Consider the following 26,939-nt stretch of genomic DNA (forward strand, 5'->3'; position numbering starts at 1 on the left):
TTATTCAAATATTTAATGCACTTTTGAATCAGCCATGTTTTTATTCTTTAGCAAGAGGTATTTACAATAGCCTGACAAAGCAGTGTAAAGCCACAGTGTGTTGAGCCTATCTAGGGCTATGGTTTAAGAGTACAAATTCAGTGCAGAGGTAGCTGAGGCTGTAGTTACTCCTACCCAGCCCCTCCTCCTGGACTGAGCTACAGGCACCTGTGTGTTTCAGCTGCTCCTCACATATCCCAGGAGCATGGCACAGGGCAGTCCAGCTTCTTCACAGCCAGGAAGCTGCTTTACAGCCCAGGCTAGAAGAGAAAGGCAGCCGGCAGAAGGCAGTTTAAAGATTCAATGCTGATTCATGCACTCATGCAAGTTAGGTCCTGCCAGGCTGCTCCCCACTCTTTATGTGAGGAACTTCATACTCACAGCAACTCAAATTTTACTGCTGCCACGAAAAAAGAAAAACCCTTCATAACAGTTAAACTGTTACTAGGTACATTAGTAGTTGTGAGGTCTATTTTTCAATCTCAAAGAAAGAGTCAAGAATACTACAGAGTTTCAGAAGATACCCAAGTATTCTTCATGCTACTTTCTTAGCCTAGCTGAACAAAAAAAAAAAAAAAAAGCCCAACCCAAAATCCATTGGGATTTTGGAGATACACTGCATTTTTCTTTCTGTCCTTGCTCACATCTGGTCAACAGTAAGATCTAATTACAGTAGACTTAGTAAGCCCTGTACATGTGCTAAGCTAAAAGTAATTACCCTGATGTTTCTTAGGGAAGTTATTCCCCTTTCTTTTTCCAGAGTTGTTCTTTCTCTACTTTGTCAACAAATTGCAGAATATCTTTAGCAAGAAGTTCAGGTTCCTCGAAGGCTGCGAAATGGCCACCTCGAGGCATGAAGTGGAAGGAGACGATGTTGGTGTACTTCTTCTTGGCCCAAGCCTGAGGTGTGTGCAGGATTTCATTAGGGAAGGAGGCAATGCCAGTGGGTACCTGTACTGTGAGCCTGAGAGAGGAGAGAGAATCACTGTCGTCTTCCAAACACTTAAATTTGTAACAAATCAAAAGTCCCGAGGAAATGTTCCTAAACAGTTGGGCACACTCTTGTTAAGCATTAAAAATTTAACTTCCAGATCCTAAAACTGAAGACAACCCTCTAATTCCTGAGAATTTTTTTTTTTTTTTTTTTTTTTTTTTGCATACAATGATATTAAAGCAATTTTGCAAGGGCTCCAGGGCATGAGGCTCAGGTGCATGGAAAGGGAGAGGAGAGCCCTAAGAGGTTGAGAGCAGCAAACTTCCTCTTGCTGTACACAGGGCTCAAATTGAGGGGAAGGCACACAATTTGATTAGAGCTGGAGAGAGATTTACAGAGAAGATAACCACTCAAATATGCTAAGCCTGGCAGGACAACTGGAGGGTAGGAAGGAGAACAATTACTTCATATAGGGAGGGAAGAGAGGAATGCTAATAATCTAGACTAGTTCAGAAACAGCATTGCTATATGTAAGACTCTACCTTGTAAAATAGCTCTTGCTTTTAACTGGCCCAAAGGCACACTACAAAACATTCTGCACATTAGGAAGTGTAAGGAAGTAACTGGATTTGAGGGTTGTGAATGATTGTGCTTGTTCTAAGAGCCAAATTTTCTCGGTTTAAATATCCCATACACATAAGCTGCACTGTCAGAAGTGAAAGACTTTAAAATGTAGATACAAGAAGTGTTGGGTACGTAGCCACTGGAAGCCTGAGGTCAGAACTTTACACAAGACTTTGAGACTGTCCTCTAGGCACATAGAAGCTCACATGGCTCGTCTCATGCAGGCAGAACCAGAGCAAGATACTGCCCACAGCATAGCCACAACAGCTTCAGGAACTGAGTCAGCTTCCTGGGAGCATCATTTCACCGCTAAATAAATACCATGCCACTAAGCTGTGGTTGTAAATACCCCAGGGCAGGTTTAAGCCTTCACTCATACTCAAGCTGACACAAGTACATGCAACCAAACTGCTGTCTGAGCAGCAGCAGGCACATCAGTCGCACTGACTCCTCAGTGATGCAGTTTGTCAGCAGGCTGAAGTTGCTTCCAAAGGAAGGACTCAGGCCTTTTGCAGAAACAGGCAAAGCATGTCCAGAAAAGTACTGAAACTAAACCAACTACACTAAACAAAACTGACTGTGTGACTCAGTCACAGGCTGATTTAGTAACTGAAATAAAATCTGGAAGTACATGGATATACCATGAATGGGAGGCACTCAAGCAGTGCCTCCAGTCACATCTCCTCACTGATGGCTCAGGATTCCTACCTAAGCACCATGTTTCCCAAGCACAGCACAGCACACCAAATACCTGAGGAATACTGTGATTGAGCAGTGTTTTTTCTCAGGATTCAGAAATCTATAAGGCATGCAACTATAAAATTAAGCTCAGGGCAAAGTACTTAAAGAGAAGAAGCCACACCTACTTTTCATGCTTCTGTGTGCCTATCCCCTTCTCCAAGTTTTCTTTGAAGGAACGCATGGAGGAGACAATGCAGCCTGACACCCAGTAGATCATGATATTGGTGAGCAGATCATCCAGGCTGAACTTCCTGAAGAGGCAAGCACAAGAGACTGCTTAATTAGAACTGAAAACTTACTTGCATCACTTTAGCAGGGGCTTGACTTTGGTTTGGTTTTAAGGAAAAAAAAAAAAATTATAGGAAAAAAATAGTTAATTTGGTTAAGAGAGAAGTGGAGTTATTAATCCCCCTCTGTCTGCCAGTGACCAATTAAGGATGGCAAAGGCTTTCAGACACAAACTGGGAAGTGACTTTTTCACTCCTACATGGAAGACAGATTCAAACAAGCACCTTATGCTCCAGCATGGCAGTCTCTCCTGTCCACAGACTGGGAGGGTGGGAGCAGAGCAGCACATGCAACAGCTTGTGCCATTTATTAATGACAATCTGAAATACTACCACGAGCCTTCAACAGAGGCCTCACACACCAACATGTGCTGTAAACAGTGCATGTTTCATATAAAATTATTAGCTGTGCAAACATTCCATGCAAATCTGCTGCAACTGGGTCTTTCCATAGCATGGCCCCTCTCTCCATTCCTGACAGGTAGCTCTCAAAGGGGGTTTCAGCTCTGATTTCTGCTGCACACTGAACATAATCCTTTATTAGCAAATGGTAGGTAGATAAAGCAGTAACAATCAATCCAAAGCCAATTCACAGAGAGTTAACTGTCAGCATTACAATGAATCATGAGTTGCCAGCATCTTAATGTGGGTTGAACTTTCAGATTTTGCTTCCTAATGTGATTCTTCCCCATAAGTCAGTTTTTAATATCCAGGAGTTGCAGGGTGTATTTCTTTTCTAGGAGATTGAAGTGGGAAGGGAATCCATCCACCTCCATGGCCTGTTTGCCTCTGTGTGTGCTGGAGTGCAGCCCTGCACCAGCTGTGGTCACTACAGACTCCCAGAGATGTGAGGTGACCACTTCAGACAGAACTCTTCAGCTGTGACTCTGGGCTTAGTCACCTCATCCAACATGGCAGGAGAGAAAGGGCTTACCTCTCTAGTCCTCCATCCTCTAGATTCTGGAATTCCATATCAGTCCACGAAGAAAACTTCTCCAAGATGTATGCAGCCAGTCCCACAGGAGAGTCATTCAAACCACAGCCTGTAAAGGAGGAGGAAAATTTAACTGTAACTGATATCCAACTACTAAACTCAGAGTGTTAGAGAAGCTGCCTTTTATAATACAGGGGATGTAACTTTACAAAGCTGTTCCATCATCTGTTTTCTTAAATAAAGAAAATAGTACAACGAGTTGGAGCCATTTAATGCCAAATCATAAACTGAAAGTATCTGCAAACGAGCAGGCTCCACATTAGCTCACATTGAACGTTTTTTGAACTGATGTAACAGTATTGGATTTCTGCTGGCTTCTCTTTTTTTCTGGTAAGCTAATAAGATTAAGCTCTATGTGCCAAGGAGGGTTTGCTTCCATTAATCTGGAAGTTGTCATGTATTAAACAGCATTACAGAGCCAAACCGCACATGCCTACACATGACCAGGAGGATTTGCAGCATTATCTAACAGCAAAAACATTTTAAGGATTATTAGAAAGTCATTAAAGAGCAGCAAGGCTCTACTAAATTGTCCATCTTCTGAATTAGCAGTAGCAAACTGCCTTCATGTAGAACAAGCCTCCATATAGATTTTATAGTTTGCTTTTCTTGGACAGAAAGAACACACCTGCACTTGGAACTCTGATCACACATCCTAGAGCTGTGAAATACAAGGGACTGTAAACTGTCCCAGCTTCTCAGGAAAACATGAGAAAAAGCTGTTCCCAAGGACCAACAACATATTTGAAGTTCCACCCATGAAACCCAGCCTTCCAGGAAGGTGCCTAACACTGCAGCTGGCACAATTTCATCAGTAATTGCTATTTAAAAATGATAGTGGAATTTCAGTTATTAAGCAACTACTATTGATGACTGAAATAACAAGTGTTTGAAAAAGTTCTGTTGAGCACTTTCCAGATGTGCTGGACATGACAAGCAATTGCCTGTTCTCATCTACTCACTGTGAGTAGAGTGCATCTGTTCTACGTAGAGAAAAATGGACACTGGTCCTCAGAGCACTTGGAATGCAGGCATTTCTGTCAGAAATTTCTTCAGAGTGTTTTTCTCCTTTCAGGAACCTGCCACTGCCCTGATCCTGCAGAAATGCTCCAGCTCCCAAATCATAGACTGGCTGCTGGTTCCCAGTACAGACTGCTCTGCACAGACCACACGTGACTGGTAAGGACAAGAATCAGCCAGAATTCTGATTGAGCAGGAGCATGGCTTAGGCATCTTCTAGTTATCAGCTTCCCTCTCTTTCCTAAAGCACAAAAGACTGGCAATTTTTAGAAACCAAAATTCAACGGAAGCAAAATTATCTTACATCTATACAATTATCCTTTTGCCTACACATTTTTAGAACATTTCTCTGCCTCTGTAGGTAAGCTTATGGAAAACCATTAAGAAATATTTCCCTGAGTTATGTTTTTAATAAAATCCATCAGTGAATTGCTGCTGCACCAAACTCAAATGTAGTCAGTACTCTTGACTCAGTTGTCCAATTCAGTCGCAAAAGATGTTATTGAAACGGAAAGAAACACTTAATTCTCAGAGTTAAAGCTCTAGATGAGTGACTAACTCATCTAGAAAGAACATTCATAGCTACAATTTTTTTTTCCGTGAAAGTCTGCAAGTGATTCAGAACAATAAGTGAAAATGAAATTTGATTTTATTTCTCAGGTATTACTTATCGTTATAATAAATAAGCTACATTGTGTGCTGCTACAGCTAAAAGTTTCTAGTAGTTTACATTATTTGAATGTGATCCGTTCTCTGAGAAAAAATTATCTTTTGCTCTCAGCAGAGCTGCATTTGAAATGGAATTACAGTCCCCAGTGATAGCAGAAGTGGAAAAATATTAAACAATCTATTTTATTTATGAAAACTGGAAAATTAGGTCAGTGGCACTTGGAGCACACTCAGTTTGGATGCGCAGATACACTGCAAAAAAAATTCTTTTATGCATATTTTAAGCAGTACATTTTGTTTCTATGAAAGTACAACTAAAGGGAAGAGACTTAAGTATTCTGAGCTCAAAAAAAGGTTGTGGGGTTTTTTTTTGTTTGTTTTACCAACAGTATCCGGCTTTGTAGCCTGTATGTGAGCGTAGCCAAACTCAGACAAGATCTTGTAGAGCCCTTTTTCCAAGAAAGGGAACATCCTCCTGACATCTTCATCCTGGAATCCGAAGAGCCCTGGGAAGTACTGGCCCAGCAGGACAGAGAGCAGCTGAGTGAGTCCCAGCTTCGAAACTAAGACCATATTTAAATGGAGACCTTTCACATGGCTAAAGACAAAAACAGAAAAACCCCACAAGTTAATAAAAGTTTCAAGTTGTTGTGTTTAGAATCATAAACCATCCTGAGTTGGAACGGACCCACAAGGATCATCAAAGCCCAACTCCTGGCCCTTCACAGGACAGCCCCAAAAATCACACCATGTGCCTGAGAACGTTGTCCAAATGCTTCTTGAACTCTGCCAGGCTTGGTGCTGTGACCTCTAATATTTAAAATGTTATTAACAAAAATGGACATACTTGAATTCCAGCCTGTTAATGACATCATGACCTCAGCTGCCCATTGTAGTGTGGCTTTTCAAACAAAAATGACAAGTCAAAAGGACAACTGTCAGCAATCAGCACACACTTCCAAGGCACTAAGTCACAAATCCTCCTTTTTTTTTCTTTACAAGCACTTGTCCTACTCCAGACCTCAGCACGGCCATGACAAAACTACTGCACAACTGTTTGAAAGAAAAAACATGAAATATAAACTAGAGTATGTAATTCTGGATCTTTGCTTAACACTAAGAACCAAAGAGAGAAACCACACAGCAAGGACTTGGGCAGGAACTCCCAAGTGCACAGGAAATAACCATTCACAGAGTAAAACAGCAGCACCAAGGGGGTACTCACTTGGGAGCTATCTGGGCCAGGTTGGTGCAGATGAGCCAGCCAAAGTCACCACCCTGGGTGTAGAACTCATTGAATCCCAGTCTGAGCATCAATTCATAAAAAACAGAAGCAGCACTCACAGAATTGAAGTCTGCATTAAAAGAACAGAACACTTTTGTTGCATTCATTCCACCCAAACTTCTGACCCTGCAGTACTGATTCTCCACATCGAGGCAATGTTCAAGTTCCTCAAAAGCTGCAAGTCCATGTATCCTTGCCTGACTCAGGAAGGAAGCCCTTGCTCAGCATCCAAGCATAGAGAACAAGCAGAAAGCATGAGGAGAACAAACTCCATCCTTTGTTACAGACTTCTCCACTGCTCTGAACACTGACCATGAAAATCAAAGGCAGGGAAGCAGAGAAAAGCAAACCCAACCTTGCCCACGTCATTCACCTGCACACGCAATTAAATACTAAATTCAGTACCACTTTAAACTCAGAGCACAAGCTGAGCAAGCAGGTATTTGGCTGCAATCTGCCATGTGGATACATGAACTGCTTTGTTTCAACTCTTCCTTCTCACCTACTCGTACAATGCTGTCGAATGTGGATGCAAAGCACCCAAAAGGAACAGTAACAAATTAAATTTACCCTGCCTGCTCACTCACAGACAATTCATGGATGCAATTACAACTCTTGAGTTGTCACTTCATAGCTTTTTATGGTTCTTTTCAAATTACCTACACATTGCTCCAGAAACCAGCCAGTGATGTCACCCAAAGTCACCCCCTTATCTCCCTCCTCCCACACCACACGCAGGATCTCTGTTTCCTCACTAGGAAAACAAGAAGTATGTAACAGGAGCTGCTGTTCTGCTAAAGGAGGCTGCCTCGCTGTGAGACTGGGCTTGTGGGGGTTCAGTTTCTTCTCCTGTGTCATACCTTTTTTGTGGGGTGCTTCTGAGAAACCATAACCAGGGATAGATGGGCAAATGACTTCAAAAATGTGCTCATCACCGAGACCGTGGCTTGCAGGATCCGTCAGGAGAGGAATAATTTTGTAAAACTCATAAAATGAGCCAGGCCAACCATGAACCATTAATAGTGGCTTTGCAGCCTGGCCTTCAGGCAAACGAGGAGGCTTTACATGGACAAAATGGATATCAATGCCTGTAAAAATAAAATCAATAATTAGCATGCCCAAATTTACTGTCACATCACTGAATTACATCACAACACTGAAAGTAATCACAGAACAGATTACAAATAAAGCTTTTCTCCAGTCCTTTTTCTTGGTGAGTGTGCAAAGACACTGCATCTCTCTGGATACGTTTATCCAAGGACCTTAAAGTACTTTATAATGGGCAATTAAGCGTCACAGCAGCCAAATGAGGTTGGTTGCTTCTGTTTTAAAATAATTTGGCAAATTGAGACACAGAAGTGAAGCAATCTACCAACAGTAACACAGTGACTCACACAGCTTACAGGCAGAGGAGACAATTACATCATTTAGTCCAAGTGACTTTAAATTTTACCCAAATGTCCCTGCATGGCACAGGATAGGCTTCAGTCAGCCACAGATTTTTCTTCCGGAAAGGCCTGCAATCGCAGCTTGAAGGCACCAAGAGATAGGGAATCCATCACAACTTGCAGCTGTTTGTTTGGGGGCATGAATCACTTTCCTCATTTTGCGCATGCCTTACTTTCCATTTGAACTCTGGCTTCTGTCCCCAGCCACTGACCCTAAATGCTACACAAAAGGAATTTGAAAAGCCTTCACTAAGTATTCTCTGTGGAAGCTTCCTGTAATCAGGTCACACACCTTATCTGCTGATAAACCAATCAAGCTGAGTTTGGGACTTTATGCCTTGCTAAAAGAGAGTTAAAGTGTTCATTTTTGTAGTTCTTTCCTACCCATTATCCTATGCTTTCAGTATCTCTTTAAGTGAGTAAACAGGGACCTATGTTCTAGTACCGGTCTCCTGCTTGTTCAGTAAAAGGTAAAATCTGCAGTGTTGTTTCCATTGTGAGTTTTTTTCCAGCAGGAAAGCTTCACACAGCATTGCACTACCTGCTTCAGGTGAGCTGCTCTTCCTCAAACTAACTCAGGGCTTTGTTTTCCAGGAAACAGGAATTTGTTCTCAGCAGAGCCTGAATGCCTCATTTCTTGATGTATTTAAGTATATTTTACTCACATCAACTCTACCAGTGATCCCACCGTCTTTCACTGACTTGAGATTTCCCCATCCTTGACACTTCTGTGAATCTCTGTATTCTCTGAAAAGCTTTCAAGTGATGACAGAAGGTAGAAATCTGATACACAGCCTGTTTGACCTTGTCTTTTCATATCTCCTCTCTGTAATCTTTCCCAACACAGAAATTTCCCTTCCCGTTGCTATACATAGAGCATTGTCCTTAGCTGCTTCTCCCTTTCTTGTCTCAGATGGTGCTTTTTTCTTCTTTTTTAAGGGAAGACTTTCTGTTTTTATCTTTTTCAGCACTAACCATTTAAGCATTTAAATAAATGCTTTATGCTCTAACCATTATGTAGCACCGTTTATCCCAAATCCATTTAAAATATTATGGCAAACCACACCATTTGAAATAACACACAGTTATGGGTGCAAGTAAAAACAGAGCAAAATGCTCTGTTAAGGTTAAATTTTGTCATCTTGTGAGACAATTGCCTGCTGTGCTCTAGATCTAGGACTGCAGCCACAAATGACCCAAGCACCATCCTAAATCAGGCATTTTAAAAAGCCCGGTCTGACCAAGATCCAGCACCGGCAGACCTTGGCTTGAATGAACCCTGGAGAGGTGCAGTGTGTTCTGATTGAAGAGAAACCATTCCCTCACACCTGGCAGCACATCAACCCAAGGGGAAAGGCATTGTGCATTCCTAGGCCTGGGAATGCCTGAAGAAGTGCAGCAGAGCACATCTGCCCTGCCAGGCAGGGAAAACCTGCCCAGCTGAGGAGGGCTGCCAGGCCGATGGCCTCACTGTGACAGCAGCAGCTGGGCAGCTCCAAGGAGCAGGAGGAGACATCTGTGGGAATTTTTGCACGACTGCATGTGAGGCAGGGAACATGTGCACATCTTAAGATCCACTTCTGCTTCCAAACACCCATGCTTGGCTCCTGTTAACACCAGCTGACAGCCCGCTCATGCACAGGAAATTCCACTTGTCATTCCTTGTCCTAAAGGCTTCAGTTACAAGGAAATCCCAGCTCCTCCAGCAGTGATGCCAGAGATCCAGACTGTGGCAGCCAGGGAGGGAAGGCCCTGTGACACAGCCACAGTCTTCTTCCCACCAAGTTCCCTTGCAGACAAATTTATCTATTGCTGTTTGTATTTTAAGGGGAAAAACTACACACCTTGAATCTTTGTTTTGAATTGTGGGTACTTGTTGAGGACTTCAACTTGTTTCTTCCAATTGAACTGGTTTTTCCAGTAGGACACAACCTTCCTGAGATGCACTGAGTTAGTTCCATAATGGAAGCAACTGTTCTCCAGTGGCTCAGTGAATCGAGCCTGGTCAAGTCTCCTAAATAAATCCTACAGCAAAAAAGAGAGAAGAGACATTAAAAGCACTTGTGTCTGCTGTCTTGGGCTGTGTATGATTTCTAGTTATTCCCCCGTGAAATGAGAGCAACGGATATAACGTCTCTAATTAGACACCTGTGCCTTTTGCTGATGCTCCGTCACTGTTCCAGTTCTTTTCCTCCTCCAGATGGCCTCCTTCCTCTTCCATTCACAGCTGTTCTCAGCCTTTGCTCTGCAGGGCTGCCTTACCTGTCTGCCAGGCTGAGAACCACAGAGGGCGAGATGCTCTGCTGGCACTGCTGTGGCTTCAAAGAGCCTTTCCAGGGCACTTTCCTCACAGTCAATGCATGGATCTGGCCCAAACCTTTTGCTTTCCTACCCAAACCCAGGGGTAGGAGGTCTTCACCAGGAAACATTCAGAAGGATTTTGCATAAACAGAAAGTTGGAGAAATTAGACTGAAATTAAAGTTTGCCAATCTGGAATAACAATGACAGTCACCTTCCCACTGTACTTCAGGAATACAGGGGATGCTGGTGATACTGCAAGATCACTCAGCAGGGAAGGACAGCCAAGAGCCCCTTCTTACTGCCAACAGAACCACAGAGTAGCTGAAAGGCAGATCTGGAAATCTAATCCTGCTCAACCTAAATTAGAAATTATCCATCTTAGTGTCTGCGGTGTAAGGGGAAAACATTATGGAGACCAGTGTCCCTCAATACTACTAAGAAGGGCAAGCAAAGAGTTAAAAAACCCAGGCCTTGCTGAGAAATTAGGAATCTATTATAAATTAATAATATGAGCAATCCCATGAGTATTGTTTGAACCATGACTCCACAAAGATCTATGAAATCGTTCAATCCCTGGCTTAAACACACACAATCAAAATCTTTCTATCCAACAAATTCTGCAACGTATGTGTTTACTGTAATTACCACGGTAATTTAGTGTTGACCAAAGTAGACTATTAATTACAGAAGAATCAGCATCCAACACAGCTGCAAACATAAAGCAGTCAAGAAAATGAGGTATTTGTAATTGCTTTGGAAAGAAAGGGAAAAAAAAAAAAAGACATTGTTCTTATTCTGGTCTACACAAACTGAGGAAAATGCACAAACAGAAAAACAGAGTTGAGTAATCTGTAATATGATTTTTATGTTTATTAGGCTTTGCAGAGTGGGTTTATTTACCAGCAATCATGCAAGAACCAGCTGAGAACAAAATTATACAGTGAGATCTGCCTATTCATACCTATCTTCTGAAGTACTGAAAAATCCCTTCCCCCAAGGCCTGGACATCACTGGCACTCTGTTGGTTCAATTTAAAAATTACTTCCAAATACATTCTGCATCTATTTGGCCATTTCTTCCTTCACTCCCCCAGCACAGAGATTTACTTACACTCAGCTCTTCCTCTGTAGTCTCCACCTTAAATGGCCTAATACTTGAGTCTTCTTTAGTCACAGGCTTTTGTCCCTTGCCCCACCAGCCATCTTTGAAGGGCAGCATCTCTTCCTTCTTCTTGGAAAATAAGAAGTAGATGAGAAGCGTCCCCAGGACCAGGAACACCTCAAGCAGCATGATGCCTGCAAGAGAGGAACAGAATTCTGGTGAGCTCAATCAGCTCAGAGAGACACACATTCTTTGTGAAGACTACAGAGGTTTTCCCATTTTAGACAGGATTCCAGCTACAGGATGTCCTGGCACTCACATGATATTGACACTTCTGTGAAATTTCTGAAATAAAATGTTTTAACCTGTCCAAATGAGGAAAAAATGTTTTAAATAAAAGACGCATAATAAAAACAGAACTCAAAGCAAGTAAAGAGACAATGTGGCAATTAAATAGTCATTATAATGTAAATATAACATAAATATAACTTAATAATTGCAACGATATAATTCACATTTGATGCTTTCTCTTCCTCTGAAACTCTAGATTCCCAACAAATCCCATGGCAGAGCTTCTCTTCAGCAAGCCTTACACTTCTACTGCTGTAGATTCAGAGGGAAAGAAAAACAAGACATATATATACAGAATAAAAGGTGAACAGTGTGAGGGCACCCACCTTGTACCTCCGAGTCAGCCAGGAAGTGGAGCAGGGATATATTTGCACAACCCTTGAACAGCAATGCAAAGGGTAGTCACACCCTCCCTTTCCTTCTCCCTGTCAACTGTTTTAAAGAGAAAACAGAAGCCCATGCTCTAAAATGTGATCACATTCCCAAGTGATAAAATTCTGTCAAGGTGCAGAACAACCTGATTTCACAGCACATCTGCATAACCCAGCTGCAGGGCTGCTGTGCTTCAGTCAAATGGAGCATCCCAACAATAACAAAAAAAAATCCATTTTGAATATATTTGGACTGTTTTGTGCTGCAAGTACAAAAAAACACTAAGACTTGTATTTAATAATTAACATTTTCAAGCATGCCTGTAAGTGTAAGAAACATTTGTAAGATGGTTTGGGGAACAGTAGTGTCATCATTTTAATGCATAATTTTAAAGAATGTTGTGCTTCAAACACTCATTTGCTGGGGAATTGCTAATACATCAAGTATTTCAAAACTTCTGTAGGGCAAGGATTGTTTATGACCCAGAATGTCTTTATTCTCTCTAGAGCCAGAAGGTTTTGTTGGTTTTGCTGCTGCAGAGTAATTTGATGCTCTGGAATGGCTCAAAGAGTCATCAGAATGGACCAAATTTACTCCTGTATCAAAACAGGAATTTTAACACAAGTTAACAGGAATTCACAGGATTAGAGCAGGAATTAAATTGAATGGAATAATTTAAGTGCCTTTATGTGACAGGACAGGTTTTAGTCAGTTTCTTGAATTTCATTTTCTAGTGGCTGACAATAAATAAATAAATATATAAGTCAAGGTAAGCACCCATAAACACTTGTACAGAAGCCGGGCACTCTGCAGATTGAGCAAGCTACAGAAAAAGAACCCCCAAAAAAACACCAAAAAAACCCCAACTATTTTTCACACATGCAAGTGCTACAGCCTTGAAAGTGCCGGAATCCTCAGAGGCTGAAGCTATTGGGAATGATAGGCACTGAAAAGATTTGTTCATTTGTTTCACTGGTGCTTCCATAATTTCTGCCACTTGTTTTTCTTCACAATGTTATCTGGAGTGCAAGACAACACTCTTTCCCCACCTTTACAACACCCAGGCCATAACTCAGCCCAGAATTAAAAAGTTTATCCAATTTCAGCTTGCCTCAGCACACAGACCAATGCAGTTTAGGAGCATCCTGAGCACAATTAAATTTTACTGCAAAGCAGAACTGGAGGGGCTTCTAGAAACCTCAGAGCACTTTACATAGAAATTATACCTACCACAGCATTTTATAACATTTCTACTCCTAAGCCTTCACGGAGAAAAACAGCAACTTCCCCGAAATCACAACACAACTTGTGCCATGTCTAGACTAGCAAGGTTCACCACCATAACTATGTAAACACCACACAGAAAAATCCAAACTCCTGGCCAACTCCAATCTGTTTCCAGAGCCCCCCAGCAAACAGAAGCGCTGCTGTCAGCACCAGCCCCGTTGTTCAGGCCGGGCTACCTCCCAAAACAGAGCTCCCTTTCTCCTGCTCCTGCTGCATCAGCACCCCAGCCCCTGCCAGCACCGTGACCGAGGCACAGCACCCAACACGGAGCTGCTCTGCCCAGGAACAAAACCTCAGCCCGCTCCTCAGAGAGAAACCCTCGTGTCCTAAGGCACTGGAGTGCCCAGAGCTAGAGAACCATTTCTGCTCCCCCCCATCTGCTCTCAAGGACACTTGAGAAAGCAGAATTTTTGCAGCAGGAGACCTGGGGAGGGATTGAGTGCAGCTTCATGTCTCACAGAAATCCTGTCTTCTATTGCAGATAGTTGAGGCTGGTGAGAAATTGATTTGCAAGAGATGTCATCCTGACTTGGAAGAAGCTGCCTCTGATATGGGTTGGATTATTTTTTGCTAACAGAGATACTCTGTATTCAATCTCTCCCAGTTCCCTTGAAACTGCCTGTAAAATTCCTGATTATAATGATCACAGGTCCCAAAGCTCCAAAACTGTGTCATGTTTTCTGGTGAGTGCCCAGGAAGGGAAGGATCAAGTGCATCACCAGAACTTGCACCAGTTCACTCAACAGGACTGTTTTGTGAGGGATGAGCTGCTGGGATGCAGCATGTTCCCTACCAACAGCTCCAGCCTGGGCCCAGAGGAGGCCGCTCAGAGCAGTGATTTCCCAAGTTCACTATTCAAGTTGCTTCCCTGGAACCCTTGTGTGTTGTTTGAGCAGCACAGAGCAGCCTCAGTTGTGATGCATCTGCACCAGAATTTCCTCAGCTAGTCATTACTGAGATCTGTGGTGAAATGGAAGGTATCAGCTCCTTAACACTTGTTCCACCAAGCAGCAATAAGGCACCATGAATGTGGAAGGACAAACAGGTACAATAACAGTTTTCTACCCCCAGTTTTCAGAGATGTCAACAACAAAGTGCTGGTGGTTTTATTGTGTGAAGTCTCTCGATGCAACCACACTGGCACACTGCCTTTATATATGAGTGCTTCAAAGGGAATCCATGTTTTGGTTTGGCTTTTTCCTCTTTTTATGTGACCAAAGTCAAGATCTTGGAAAGAAATATTTATATTTATTCCATGGTCCTCTGAGACTTTGCTGTACTCCAGGGTGGATATTGTTTACAGACAACACTTAAATACCTTAGACAGTACTTTTATCCTAAAGAGTTCAAGGAGGAATGCTTTTGGTCTGTTGCTTTAAAAACATGTTTTGAAAGAAAAATGTTGAAATGCAATGGGCCCAGTAAATAGCCTAAAAACAAGCTCCTCCTTGAAGAAGGCCAAGCACATCTCAAGAAGTATGTTCGCAAGAAACCCCCAAAACTTCCTTACAGTGTCTTACAGCTCCCTGTTGGAAACACTCCTGGTTTTCAGCACCTTTTTGCATTTTCATTTGTCCTCTGTCTGTGCATTAACATCAGAACTAAGGGGTCCACAGGAATAGAGCAATTATTATTCACATCAAAGCTATGTCCTGTCTCTTGCTTTGTCTTCATCAATAAGCAGGAAGAGATGCCCCAGAGCACAGTGCTCTTTATTTTCAGAGAGGTCATCTATGCAACAGCTTAATGGTAAAATCCCCCTCTCCTTCTACAAGTGCCCATCCATTTCAGCATTGCAGCATTAGAATCCATCTGAAACATGTTTTTGGAGAAATAAGCAACTGTGCAGACCTTCACCTTAATGCTGGAAATGCGTTCTGGCCCAAACACAACCCAGCTGCCATGAATGATGTGCAACACCCACAGATTCGAGGATGCTACCAAACCCTGTCAGTGCAAAACTAACGCTGCATGGCTGAAGCAAGAACTGTGAGACTCTGCTGCTTCCAGAGTTAATCATGGCTTAGGGTTAGTAACATTTTCTCTACAAGACTGGTTTACCAGTACACTGCAAGGGAGCTCAGAGCACTTGGCACGGTGTGAGAGATACAAAGTTTATTGATTAATAATTACTCTGCAGGTGAAATAACAGCTCAGTTTAGAAGTGATTTTTCTGTTTAATTTTGTTCTCTTACATAAAGTCCCACATCAGGCTTTACCAAAAAGGCACCTCTTTGCTGCAGCCTCTCTGTTTACATGTCGGTTTGCCCAAAGAGCACAATTGCAGGTTACTCTTCCCTAGAGACCTGAAGGAAAAACAACCCCACCGAAGAACTGTCACAGCACAGCAATAAAGAACTTCAAAAACTCACAGCACTTGTAACAGGGTCCCTGAGCACTGCCTAAAAGGGACCAAGACATGGCACAGGCCCCACAGCTTCACCCTCAGTCTATGTCCTACCATCTCCAGGCATCACATTTTTGCCATCACGTAGCACCAAAAACAGACAGAAAACCATCAAGTCTCTCAGAGAAGAAAATCTTCCTATTTCTGTAGTTTATGGAGCATTATGACAAGCTTGAAAATAGCTTAGCAACGCAGAAATTGCTTTGCCTACAAGGGATATCATCTCCCAGGTGAGCATGAAATGATACATTAACATTGTAGGGGAGGAGGAGAGGCAGGCATCAGATGAAATAAAGCGTCCTACGCAGGAAAGAAAATCAAAGACAGGAAATACAAATCCAATAGAGTTTCTGGCTTGTCTTGATAAGAAATTTAGCATTTACATTTTTTATTGCCACAGGGAGGTGGCACACAATGCTATCTCCAAAACAGCAGGAAGAGATGATATCATCCTATTTTACAGGTTTTTTTTTTTTTTTCTCTAGACTGTTCACAATCAGAAATTAGCCAGTACAGAAGGAACTTAATTAGAAGGCTACAAGCAAGGAGTGAGGTCACGTCCCAGAAGTAGTGACACCACATTCCCTCAGGCCTCTCTCAGGAGTGGGGCATGCTGCTCTCAAGACAGGGTCAGGAGTACCCTGCTGAGGAACACCCCACACCTACAGCACTGAGGCACTGCTCCCGTGCAGCTCTTCACCTGCAGGAACAAGCAACAGGGCCAGTTCAGGCTCTGGGGGTGCCCCCGTGCATCTCCCAGAAGTTGCACTTACAGCACTTATCCTTCGAGCCACATTATTCCAGGGGAGTGGTTGAGCACCTTACACAACACACTCCCACCTAACTTTCTCCTACAATTATAATCTGTTGTTAACTCTCCAGTAGTACACTGAAAGCCCACAGGCACTAAGAGCCAAGTCTAGCTAAGCATAAAGGAAAAGTAGTATGGGATAAGTTCACTGTTATCCACTTTGCCTCACCCAGGGGCAGCTAAATTATGTAACCACTGGCCAGCCAAAGTTCATATCCCAATCATTATTTAAAATACTGCATACCACTTTCTAAAGAGGAAAAAACTCAATTTACAAGAACACATATTTAAGCAACATTACTTGCTCTTTCAAAGCCATGTCCCACACATTCTTCTGTGCTGCTTAAAAACATTATTTGTTTATATCAATTTTCCTTGTTTGGCTTCTATTATGCTTGAACAAACCCCCTCCCTTTCAAGAGTCTGAAAAAAACCTTTGGGCTACATAAACTCAAACTGACAGAATCCAGCTTGGGATCTGTGTAATGCACATTATTGTGATCTAATGACTGTATGCATGATTCAGGAGAAAGGAGATGCACTCTCCACCTGCAATAATTTCTGTTTAAGATTCTGCAAACAGAAAAGCCACAAAAGGATTCTTAAATCAGCATCATTCAGTCATGATAATTAAGAGCGAAAGAACTGTTCAAACTCCCATAATAATGCATTAAGGTTAGATCATACAAAGATTTTATCCTATTTATCCTATCCAGCATTTATTTAATGACCCTCAAATCCCAGCAAGAACAGATTTTTTGCAGAGGTGCAGAGAAGTGACAATAGCCTGGCATACAATGGAGGGTGAACACAGCTGAAAGCTCACTCAAATCCCATCTTCCAGTTTAAAGAGGGAAGGATACCATGCCAGTAACAAGTTTTTTTTTAAACAGTTGTTAGCCACTATCCAGCCAACTAAATTACACAGTCCAAAAGAGTCCAAACAACATCTTGAGCTTTACTTCAACTTTTCATTCCTAGCGTCTGAAAAGAAATTATGAATGGCACATGGTTCTGTTTTGCCTTCCACCAGTTTCTAGCAATAATGAGGTTCACCTCCTCATCCCATGCCAGCATCTGCATTTTACAGAGGAGGTGGAAATGAACTAAAAAAGTGAGATATTACAGATAAGGAAATGAGATTGAGGTAATTGTTCCTCTGGCCTTAAGGAAAATTTGGGCTCTATTTTCAGCTTCACCAAATCCTCCAGTTGTGAAGAGTAAAAGGTTACCTTCCTTCCATACTGTGGTGTTATTGCCAATGTTTTACCTGCCCTGATCTCCAGATAAGACTTGTTTTCATCCCAAACTGCTTGGTGGAACAGCACACCATGTCCCCTTCTATTTACTGCAGGATCTTCCATTGGTCTAAGTCTCTTAAGATTCTTCCATGGAATCAGGGACGGAAAGATCTTTTCAGCTAGCAGGTTTACAAGCTTTTTGTGTTAGCACTGTTAGAAAACTGTGTTACTGAAACCTTTAATTATTAAAATATGCAAAATTGACGTATATGTGGTGCTTTAGAGGGAAAAAAAAAAGAGTGCAAGCAGTTTGAGGTATGTAAGAACAAAGTACATGACAACCATTCCATTAAAAGAAGGTGTGGAGATAGAAATGATGAATATAAAGACTGCCAGGGGAATTTTCTGGCAGATTGCACATTGTGAATTTAAATTAGGATCATGACTCCAAGCAGTAAGGGCAGCATGAATGAAAATGTGCTCCTGCTCCTATGACATGCACAGTCTAACCTCTGTGACTCCAAACTCCCTCCTTCCTCTGGGATGCAAGGTAACCTCCATCTTCTGTGATGCCAGACCTCCTCTTCACCTCTGTGACACCAGTCTCCCTCTTACCTTTAGGATAAGACTCCATCCTCCGTTAGTGAAGATTTCCTGCTTTTTTCTAAGACATCAGATTATTTCTTTCCTCTGTGATGTCAGACTCTCTCTTATCTCTGTAACGATTTCTTCCTTTCTCAGTGATGCCAGACTCCCTCCTTTCTATAGGACACCACATTCCCTTTTACCTCTACAATGTCCAACTCTGTCATACCTCTGATGTCAGACCCCTCCCTTCCTCAGGTATGACACTTCCTTCTTCCTTCCTGATGCCAGACTCACCTCTGTGCAACACACACACACACACACACACACACACTCCTTCCTTCCTTGATGCCACACTACCTCTTACCTCTGAGATGTCCAAATCCATCACACCTCTGTGATGCCAGACCAGACTGGCTCTTCCCTGTGTCCAAGACTCTCTCCTTCCTCAGTGTGAAATTACTTCAATCCTCTGTGGTGTCCAACTTTTCCACATTTCCTCCTTTTTCTACGATTCCACCACTCCTCCTTCCTCTATGATGTCTGACTCCCTCTTACCTCTGTGATGAGACTCCTTACTTCATCCATGATTTCAGATTTCCTTCTTTTTCTAGGACACCAGATTCCCTGGCCACAAAACATGAATACTCCAAGAACAATGCAAGAAATGTGCAAAATCATATATAAGATAATCAACTCACTTTGCCTAGAGCTGTAAGTGTAAAAGGAAAGAAGAATATTAAATGTGACTATGGAAACAGGAAGAGATTGAAACTTGTTATCTCTCTATGAAGACTTCATTTCCAAAGAGGAAAGGAACTTTGAATGATGCCAGAGGAGGGGAACAGATGGTAGTCATCATTTTCTGTCAAATAACTGCAACACCAAAAGGATGTGCCAGAGTAAACATGTAACAAGAACAATTCTTGCTACTTTATCTCTCTCTTAATAACAATATTTAAGTTCTGTTTGGATTCATGGCCTTTATCTAGGAAATTGCACTATCTGTACCCACCAGATTAGAGCAATTAACACTCTTGATGAAGCACCCAAGAGGGCCAGGTCCTCCAACAGAGCTTGGGTTTTGACTAATCTTACATGGGTGTTTTACCTGAGAGGAAGACTTGTCTTCTATCAGACAGCAAAGCACACCGAGGCTGCAGACACAGAACAAACAGGGAGAGCAAGAGTTGTGCGTCCTCACTGCAGAATTCACAAGATGGACAAAATTTGACTGCTGGGTGCAATAAATGTGAGGAGAATTGCTTGAGACAAAGAAAGAACAAAACCCAAGAGTTTGCTGAGCCCTTTCCTGTCCCAAGGATTACATCTAATAATCTCCTGCAGAGATGTTTCAAAAAAAAGCTGGAGGAATGTTGGGTAACAATTCACTTTTCAGAGAGAAAACCTAGCAAACAGCTCCTGTTATTTAATCCAGCAGGATCCCTCCATAAACAAAATCACAGGTAATTTCTTCATTCTGGCAAACGCACTATTGAAAAAAAGAAAGAACAACTAACAAAGCATGGCTACAATTCCCACAAAAATATTCCCAGCCCTGCCAATCAGAAACAATTTAATCAATAACAATGTGCTTAAATATATATAAAAACTGAGAATGCTGCTTCAAAAAAACCAACCATAAACCCCAGGGTGTATTCAAATCACTGTCAGCCATCCTGCCATGTCTAGCATGACCAAAATATTAAAGCAAATGCTACTTTAGAAGAAGATGTTATGTCCTTTACTATTTATGTAAATACCTGTTTACACACACAATGATACTTTTAATTAAAAATAATGTGTTCAGAGGAAGAATCCAGGACTTTTTCAGCAGTAGTATTCAGAAGGGAAAAAAGTATTTTCAACATTAATTACAAGCAGACCAAAGCTCTTCAGAGAGAAGCAAGATGCTCTACTTTCCAAGTGACTTTTCTTTGGGGACTTACACAGTAATTAGAGATCTATTTGCCACATTTGGAGCTTGCACTTTAAAGAAGACTGCCCTGGTTCTGGGATTGTGCATGGCACAAAGAAAATACTCTTGCAGGCTCAATGAAATAGTGCACACTCCACCACATGGGTAAGGCTTTACCTCTGCTCATCTGGCCACAGAATTTGAATACTCCAACTATAATGCAAGAAATGTGCATAGGAACATGTAAGATAATCGATTTACCTTGCCTAGAGCTATAAGTTATGCTTCACCCAGCCCTGCTTTGCTACTTCTCCACTGACAAATTACTTGACAAACTATTACTGAAGCAACAAGAATTTCTGGGAGCATTACAATTCCAGAATTATTACCCCAAACCGTTTAATTTACCTGTTGTAATTACTCAGAACAAATTGGTCCTTCCACTAAGGAGCCTGAGTTTGTTTCACAGTGCTTACAAGATTAAAACATTGCCATTTTATGCCTAAAAATACTGGGTAGGTCTGAAAGCTTAGTTGAAACCCTGGATAAACAAAAAGGCTGAAAAGAATGGTATTGCCCTACAGAATGACCAAATACTTAAAGTAGAGTAAATCAACAGGGGGGAAAAAGCCTTTTAAAGCACCCAGAAATCCAATACCTATTTTGGGCCATTCATACAGACAAATTGCAGGTGGATTCTGGCTGCACTGGTTATTACCAACTGTGCTCTATTTCAAATTATTTACTTCAAGGCTATGATTACATGAAATAAAATAACAAATTCTGGGAAAAATAACAAGCCACCAGAGTTTAAGCAAATCACACACAAGTTTTTACATTAATACAGACTGGAAAAGATGTAGAACAAAGAGCCATGAACTTGACACTGTGCCAGGACCTTCCCCACAAAGACTTCAGCTCTGACAAAGATCTAATCCCTGTCCTTGGACAACTTCAACTGTGGATTGCTTTTCAAAGCTGCTTAATTGCTTTTGGGGCCTATCTTCCATCGATTTTCAGTAAGCATTAGCAATCTGTGCACTCAAGCCTCAGCTTTAACTTACTTCAGACAGGAGAAATATCAGCTTCAGGGAAAAAGCACAGCATCTCCAAAGAGTAGTGCCAATCAAATATGAACCCTGCATTTGTGGCTCTCCGAGTAACTTTGAGACATTGGCTTCTAAGACCAATCCTATCTTGTAGGTTCACCTAAAATCACTAGACAACTTATCTTATTTTAGATAAAACCAGGCTAGGAAAAGAAGGGAAGAGAAAGCAGCCTAACTCAATAGAGTTAGAAAACTAAGCAATGCATTTGAGAATGGCATGTTTTAACTCCTGGGCAATCAAAATTCCAACTGAATTCTGACAAACTGAACCCAGCCTGAGCAGAGAGTGCATAATTTGCTTAGTCTTTGCAGATTGTTCAGTTATGCAACAAAATACAGGAATTAAACTTGCAAGGTTTTCTTCTCATGCCTAAAATGCTTGTTCAGCAAAGGGACTTATGCATAAAGTACTCAATCAAAACATTTTCAGGTCTGGCAAAATTATCCATAAATAAATAAAACTTCAATTTCATATCCCCATTTAGAAATGAGCAAATAAACCAAACCAAAACCATTTACATGCCAATAGTTAAAGCCACTTACTCTAACTAAGCAGGAAAACCTGGCCACATTCCCGAGGAACGCTAAATAAAATTGGTGTTTCCTTAAGCACTGGTAAGTCCCGCTTATCAGGGACCTCACTCTGCAAAAGCAACCCTGACTTCAGCAATCCAGTTGGGAATGCCACATACGCTCCCATCCCAGGAATGCAGATTAGGTCCCTCCTGTTCCCGAAATCAGCAAAAAATCCCCAGCCGACCCACGGCGTTATTCACACTTGAACAATTACCATTGTTAGGAATCCGTGGAGCACCAGCTGCGGAGCACCGCGCACCCCTTAAATCTCTGGCATTTACGGACCTTCGGCGCAGCGCCCGGTGGTTTGGACACACGGATTCGCTTGGAAAAGCGCTTTCCTTCACCGCATGGGAAGATGAAGCTCCTCTCTCCGCTCGCATCCCGCCAGGGAACTTCCCAAGCCGAGCCCGTCCCGCCGCACCCTCCCGGGACCGCGCCCCGCCGCTCTCACCTGCCGGCCCGGAGAGGGCACCGCGCTCCCGGAGCCTCCCGAGCCTCCGGCCCCGGCCTGGCTCCGCAGCCCGCAGGGAGATGTCGTTCTGCCCGGGGCACAGAGGCTCCGGGGCACGGAGGCTCCGCAGCTCTGTCCCCGCAGCCCCCGCACAGCCGGCCGGGCGCTGCGGCTCCCGGAGCGCCCCAGGCTGCGAGCGCTGGCTCCCAGCTGCCCTGCCAGAATTAGGGCACGGCCGGGCAGCCGCTGTGTGGAACCAGCACCTGTGAGCTCCCAAGTGCTGCTGGCCGGGCTCACCAGCGCTCGCCGCGCCGTAGCAGAGCTCAAGAGAATACACAGACTCGTGCCCAGCAGAAGGAACGGGCCGAAAATGCACCCAGCGGGGCTGCTTGTTCTCTGAACCCGTGTTCTCCAAGGCCGGTCTTCCAAACTTGGCCACAGAGATCTAAACAAGCCCCAAAAGGTCAAGCTGTAGCAACTCATCCCACCAGGAAAAACATAACAAGGAAATAGTAAATTCTTGATTGTCTCTGAGGTTTTTCCATTCAATCTCAGTTTTCACCTTTCACTTCACTCTTAAGATCCAATCTTCTTTTTTCATCACCTCCACGCCCTCTCAGCCTCTGTTTGGATTGTTGGGGTCTCAACAGACAATGATTCCTTTCACATCTTTCAACCTCTTCAGCCCAATCATCACAGTCTGCTCAAGCAGCTCTTTGCTCAGAGCCTTTGGTGCAGCTCTCATGCTATTTTGTTATGAGCAGAAATAGTACCTGAATTAAAAGGTAGTCTTCTTTAAAGCAACATGTCCATAAACTGTTCTGTAAGTTAGTTTTGTCCTTTTTTGTTGTTTTCTTCTTCCACACCAACTGTGCTGGCTGAATCCTGCCCCTTTTGGGGCATTTATCTTTACAAACTGCTCTGCCCTATTTTTCTTGAGACACCAAAAGCATTAGTAGCAGTCCATCTTCCTTCTGTAGGACTACAGGGATTTCACTTCCATACAAATAAGATGTTGTTGAATTTCATAGTAAACATAACTTCTATAGGATTAAAGTTAAAAATGCAACTGTGTTATGTGCCAAGGTCATAACCCTCGATTACAGCTACCACACAGATACTTGTCACAGCTTAACCCCAGCTGGCAGCCAAGAACCACACAGTCACTCACTCACTCCCCCACCAGCAGGATCAGGGTGAGAATCAGAGTAGAAGTCAGAAAACTCATGGATAGAAATAGACACTTTAATAGGTAAAGCAAAAGATGCACACACAAGAAAAGCAAAACAAGGAATTAATTCCCTGCTTCCCAAGGGCAGGCAGGTGTTCAGCCACCTCCTGGAAAGAGAGGCTCCATCACACATAGCAGTTACTGGGGAAATCAGTAACTCCAGATCTCTGTTCCCTTCCAGCTCCTCGTGCACCCCCAGCCCCTCACTGCTGGCTGGGGTGAGGAGCAGAAAAGGCCTCGACTGTGTGCAAGCACTGCTGAACAATAACAAAAACATCTCTCTGCTATCAACACTGGTTTCAGCACAAATCCAAAACAGCTCCATACCAGCTACTGCAAAGAAAATTACCCCAGCCAAAGCCAGCACAACTCTCTATTTGACTATTTTAACTAATAAAAATTTGCATTTCTTCTGTCCTCTTTTTGTTATAAGGATGCCAACTCCAACCCCTAGTTAGTAACTCCAGCCTCTGTAACTTGCTGAAGAGGTAGTGCCATACCTTATGCAGGCTGTCCCGTGTTCTGAAAACATGTATGCTCAGTCATCCAGGAAAGCACCCTATTACCACTTTTTCCTTTCTTCCTTTTCTTGAAGTGGACAGGGTAATTCAAAGTTGTTGAGATACCCCTGTGGCACAGGTGTTTTCTTGTGGGTGTTCACCTTCTTAAATTGACAATTCACTTAACAGTAGTTTTTCCTCTGTGCTTTGGCAGCAGTGAATACTTAGGAGACACAGTTTAGTGGCAGGGTTGGCAGTGTTGGGTTAAAGGTTGGCCTTGATGACCTTAGAGGCTCTTTTCCAGCCTAAGCATGATTCCTTCAGCAGCAGCAGCGGTAAAGGTCAGTGAGTAAAGTAGGTACCTCAAACAGACACGGGACAGAGGAAGATTACCCCAGGTTTAGTGCTTTACATGGCTCCCTCCTGACTGGAACTGGTTTGGCTGTTTATTGTGAAAATCATACAATTCCCATAGCCTAGCTGAGGACAACACAGAGCTGCAAATACCACTAAAGGCAGAAGGCCAGCCATGTCCTGAGGTGCATCAGGCACAGTATCTCCAGCTGCTCGAGGGAGGTGATTGACCTATTCCACTCCGTGCTGGTGCAGCCTCACCTCGAGTCCTGTTAGCAGTTTTGGGCACCACAATATAAGAAGGACAATAAACTATTTAAGTGTGTTCAGAGGAGGGTGGCCAACCTGGTGAAAGGCCTCAGGGGGAAGACTCAGTAGGAGCAGCTGAAGTCACTTGGTTTATTCAGCTTGGAGAAGTCTGAGAGGTGAACTCAACACAGCCCAGCAGCTTCCTCACATGGGAGGTGCTGAGCTCCTCTCTCTGGTGATCAGCAGCAGGACACAAGAAAATGGAATGAAGCTGCACCAGAGGAAATTCAGATTAGATATTAGGAAAAGGTTCTTCAAAGAGTGGTGGGTCTCTGGACCAGGCTACAGGGAAGTGCTCATGGCATTCAGCCTGTCAAATATCAAGAATCATCTGCACAATGATCTTAATCATATGGTTTAGTTTTGGGTAGTCCTGTGAGGAGCAGGGAGTTGGAATTGATGATCCTTGAAGATTCCTTCCAGCTTGAGATATACTGTGATTCTAAGTAAGACAAATGGAAAACCTTAGCAACTCCATGGTCTGGCATTCCTAGAAGTAATTTTTGCTTCAGCATCAGGCTGAGGTAGAGGAACAACACACAGCAAAGAGGAACAATACACACAATATCCACCTTCAAAGCAGCTGGAGCTTGTTACAGAAATTAAGGGGAGGATGTGGCCACGATAGAAACTTCTGGAACTACTGGTGGGAGGGGAACTGCAGAGTTCAAAGATTCATATAAGCACAGATAAATTTACAACAACAGATAAAACAATTCATTTTATCTTTAAAAATTGCTCTTTATATTGTAAGACAGGTATTGATAAATATTATTACAGAGAATTGCTGATATCTCATCTTTTACAAGTTGTAGACTGTCAGACAGTCATCAGCCAAATAAAACAATGCCAAGAAGATTGAGGAAAGCAAATTAATTGCTGCAATCTATGCAATCTATGTAGATACTGCAACACAGAGGATGAGCTGAAGGATCTTTTTATTTGCTAAAGTCCAAGTGTAATTTGTTTATATCCAGTAAAAGCATTTTCAACCATTACTGGCTGAGGAAGGTGGCCATGCAGCTTAATATTAATGCTTCAGTGACACCTACACACGTGCTCTTCCCAAGTGTGACAATGCAGAATGTCTCTCTACTGAAGCTCAACTTTGAGAACAAAATCCTTTATTAACACCCACAAGTAGAAGTTAAAGCTACAAATGTATAACAATCCTTTTCCCCTAAGATAACTATAACATCACCATGATCAACTATAAAGAGGAAACTAAGGGGAGCATGAAAGATCTAAAGAGAAAGAGTAAGTTTAAAACAAATGAAAAAGAAGAAGAAGGGACTGAAGAGTCAGAAAAGAAGGAAGCTTAATACAGGAGTCAGAAGAATGTGGAAAGAAAACTCTTCTCCCCAAAATCAAAATAGTCCATTTTCACCACCAGTGAAATCACATCCAGGAGGTGTTTCAGTATTTGTGTTTTGAGGGTCGGCCACCTGGATGCATTCTGGAGGCATCTTAAGAATTTATTGGTTTGGAGCAGCTACAGCTGAACCATCACTGCTGGAGTAAGCCCTTAACGTGATCCCTGCCCCAACATGGGCACTTCAAGAATGCTAGGAATTACAGCACAGTTTTATAAATCCATGGTATAATTTACACCTCGTACCATGTGTTCAGGTCTGGCTGTTCTGAGAGACTACCAGAGTGCTACAGACTTCTAGGAAGAATATCATCTACAGGCCTTGGTTCCACCCTTTCTATGTAATCCATACTAACTAGAAGAATGCAGAAACAAATTCAGGTATGTCTAGTTTTTAGGTAACTATTGTATAGCATGCATATCACAGGGTATATAATGTGACAGAGAGGAGTTTTTATAAGCAAGTCAAGGAAATTCCAAGGTAAGAGTTTTTTAGGCTGCGGTTCCATGGCAACCTAAGCCAATCTAACTGGTTCTTTCACTCCCATCGCTCTCTGACCCCTCTCAGGAGCTCCAGCCCTTCCATTTCACTCCCTGTAGCACTCAGCTGACCCTTTG

The 26,939-nt window shown here is 42.6% G+C and overlaps 1 protein-coding gene across 7 annotated transcripts; it reads right to left on the reverse strand.

Annotated features, from left to right (window-relative positions):
- Window positions 1-9: 9 nt before the first annotated feature.
- Window positions 10-24,589, reverse strand: EPHX1 (epoxide hydrolase 1). Of its 7 annotated transcripts, XM_005523294.3 has the most exons (10): window positions 22,556-23,215; window positions 12,122-12,227; window positions 11,454-11,638; window positions 9,886-10,066; window positions 7,454-7,681; window positions 6,534-6,663; window positions 5,692-5,906; window positions 3,560-3,668; window positions 2,464-2,589; window positions 10-1,003 (listed from the first exon to the last, which is right to left on the reverse strand). In XM_005523294.3, the coding sequence occupies exons 3-10, from the start codon at window positions 11,631-11,633 to the stop codon at window positions 778-780; spliced, it is 1,395 nt and encodes a 464-aa protein (XP_005523351.1). In that variant the 5' UTR covers window positions 11,634-11,638; window positions 12,122-12,227; window positions 22,556-23,215; the 3' UTR covers window positions 10-777. The 7 variants fall into 7 exon arrangements, with proteins under 7 accessions (XP_005523351.1, XP_087909824.1, XP_087909823.1 ...); XM_088053698.1 differs by lacking the exons at window positions 12,122-12,227; window positions 22,556-23,215 and adding an exon at window positions 24,287-24,589; XM_088053697.1 differs by lacking the exon at window positions 12,122-12,227.
- Between the last annotated feature and the right edge of the window lie 2,350 nt (window positions 24,590-26,939).

Source organism: Pseudopodoces humilis, chromosome 3 (assembly GCF_049639895.1).
Source record: "Pseudopodoces humilis isolate 2021_Gansu_Grassland_sample_001 chromosome 3, ASM4963989v1, whole genome shotgun sequence".
NCBI classification, from domain to species: Eukaryota; Metazoa; Chordata; class Aves; order Passeriformes; family Paridae; genus Pseudopodoces; species Pseudopodoces humilis.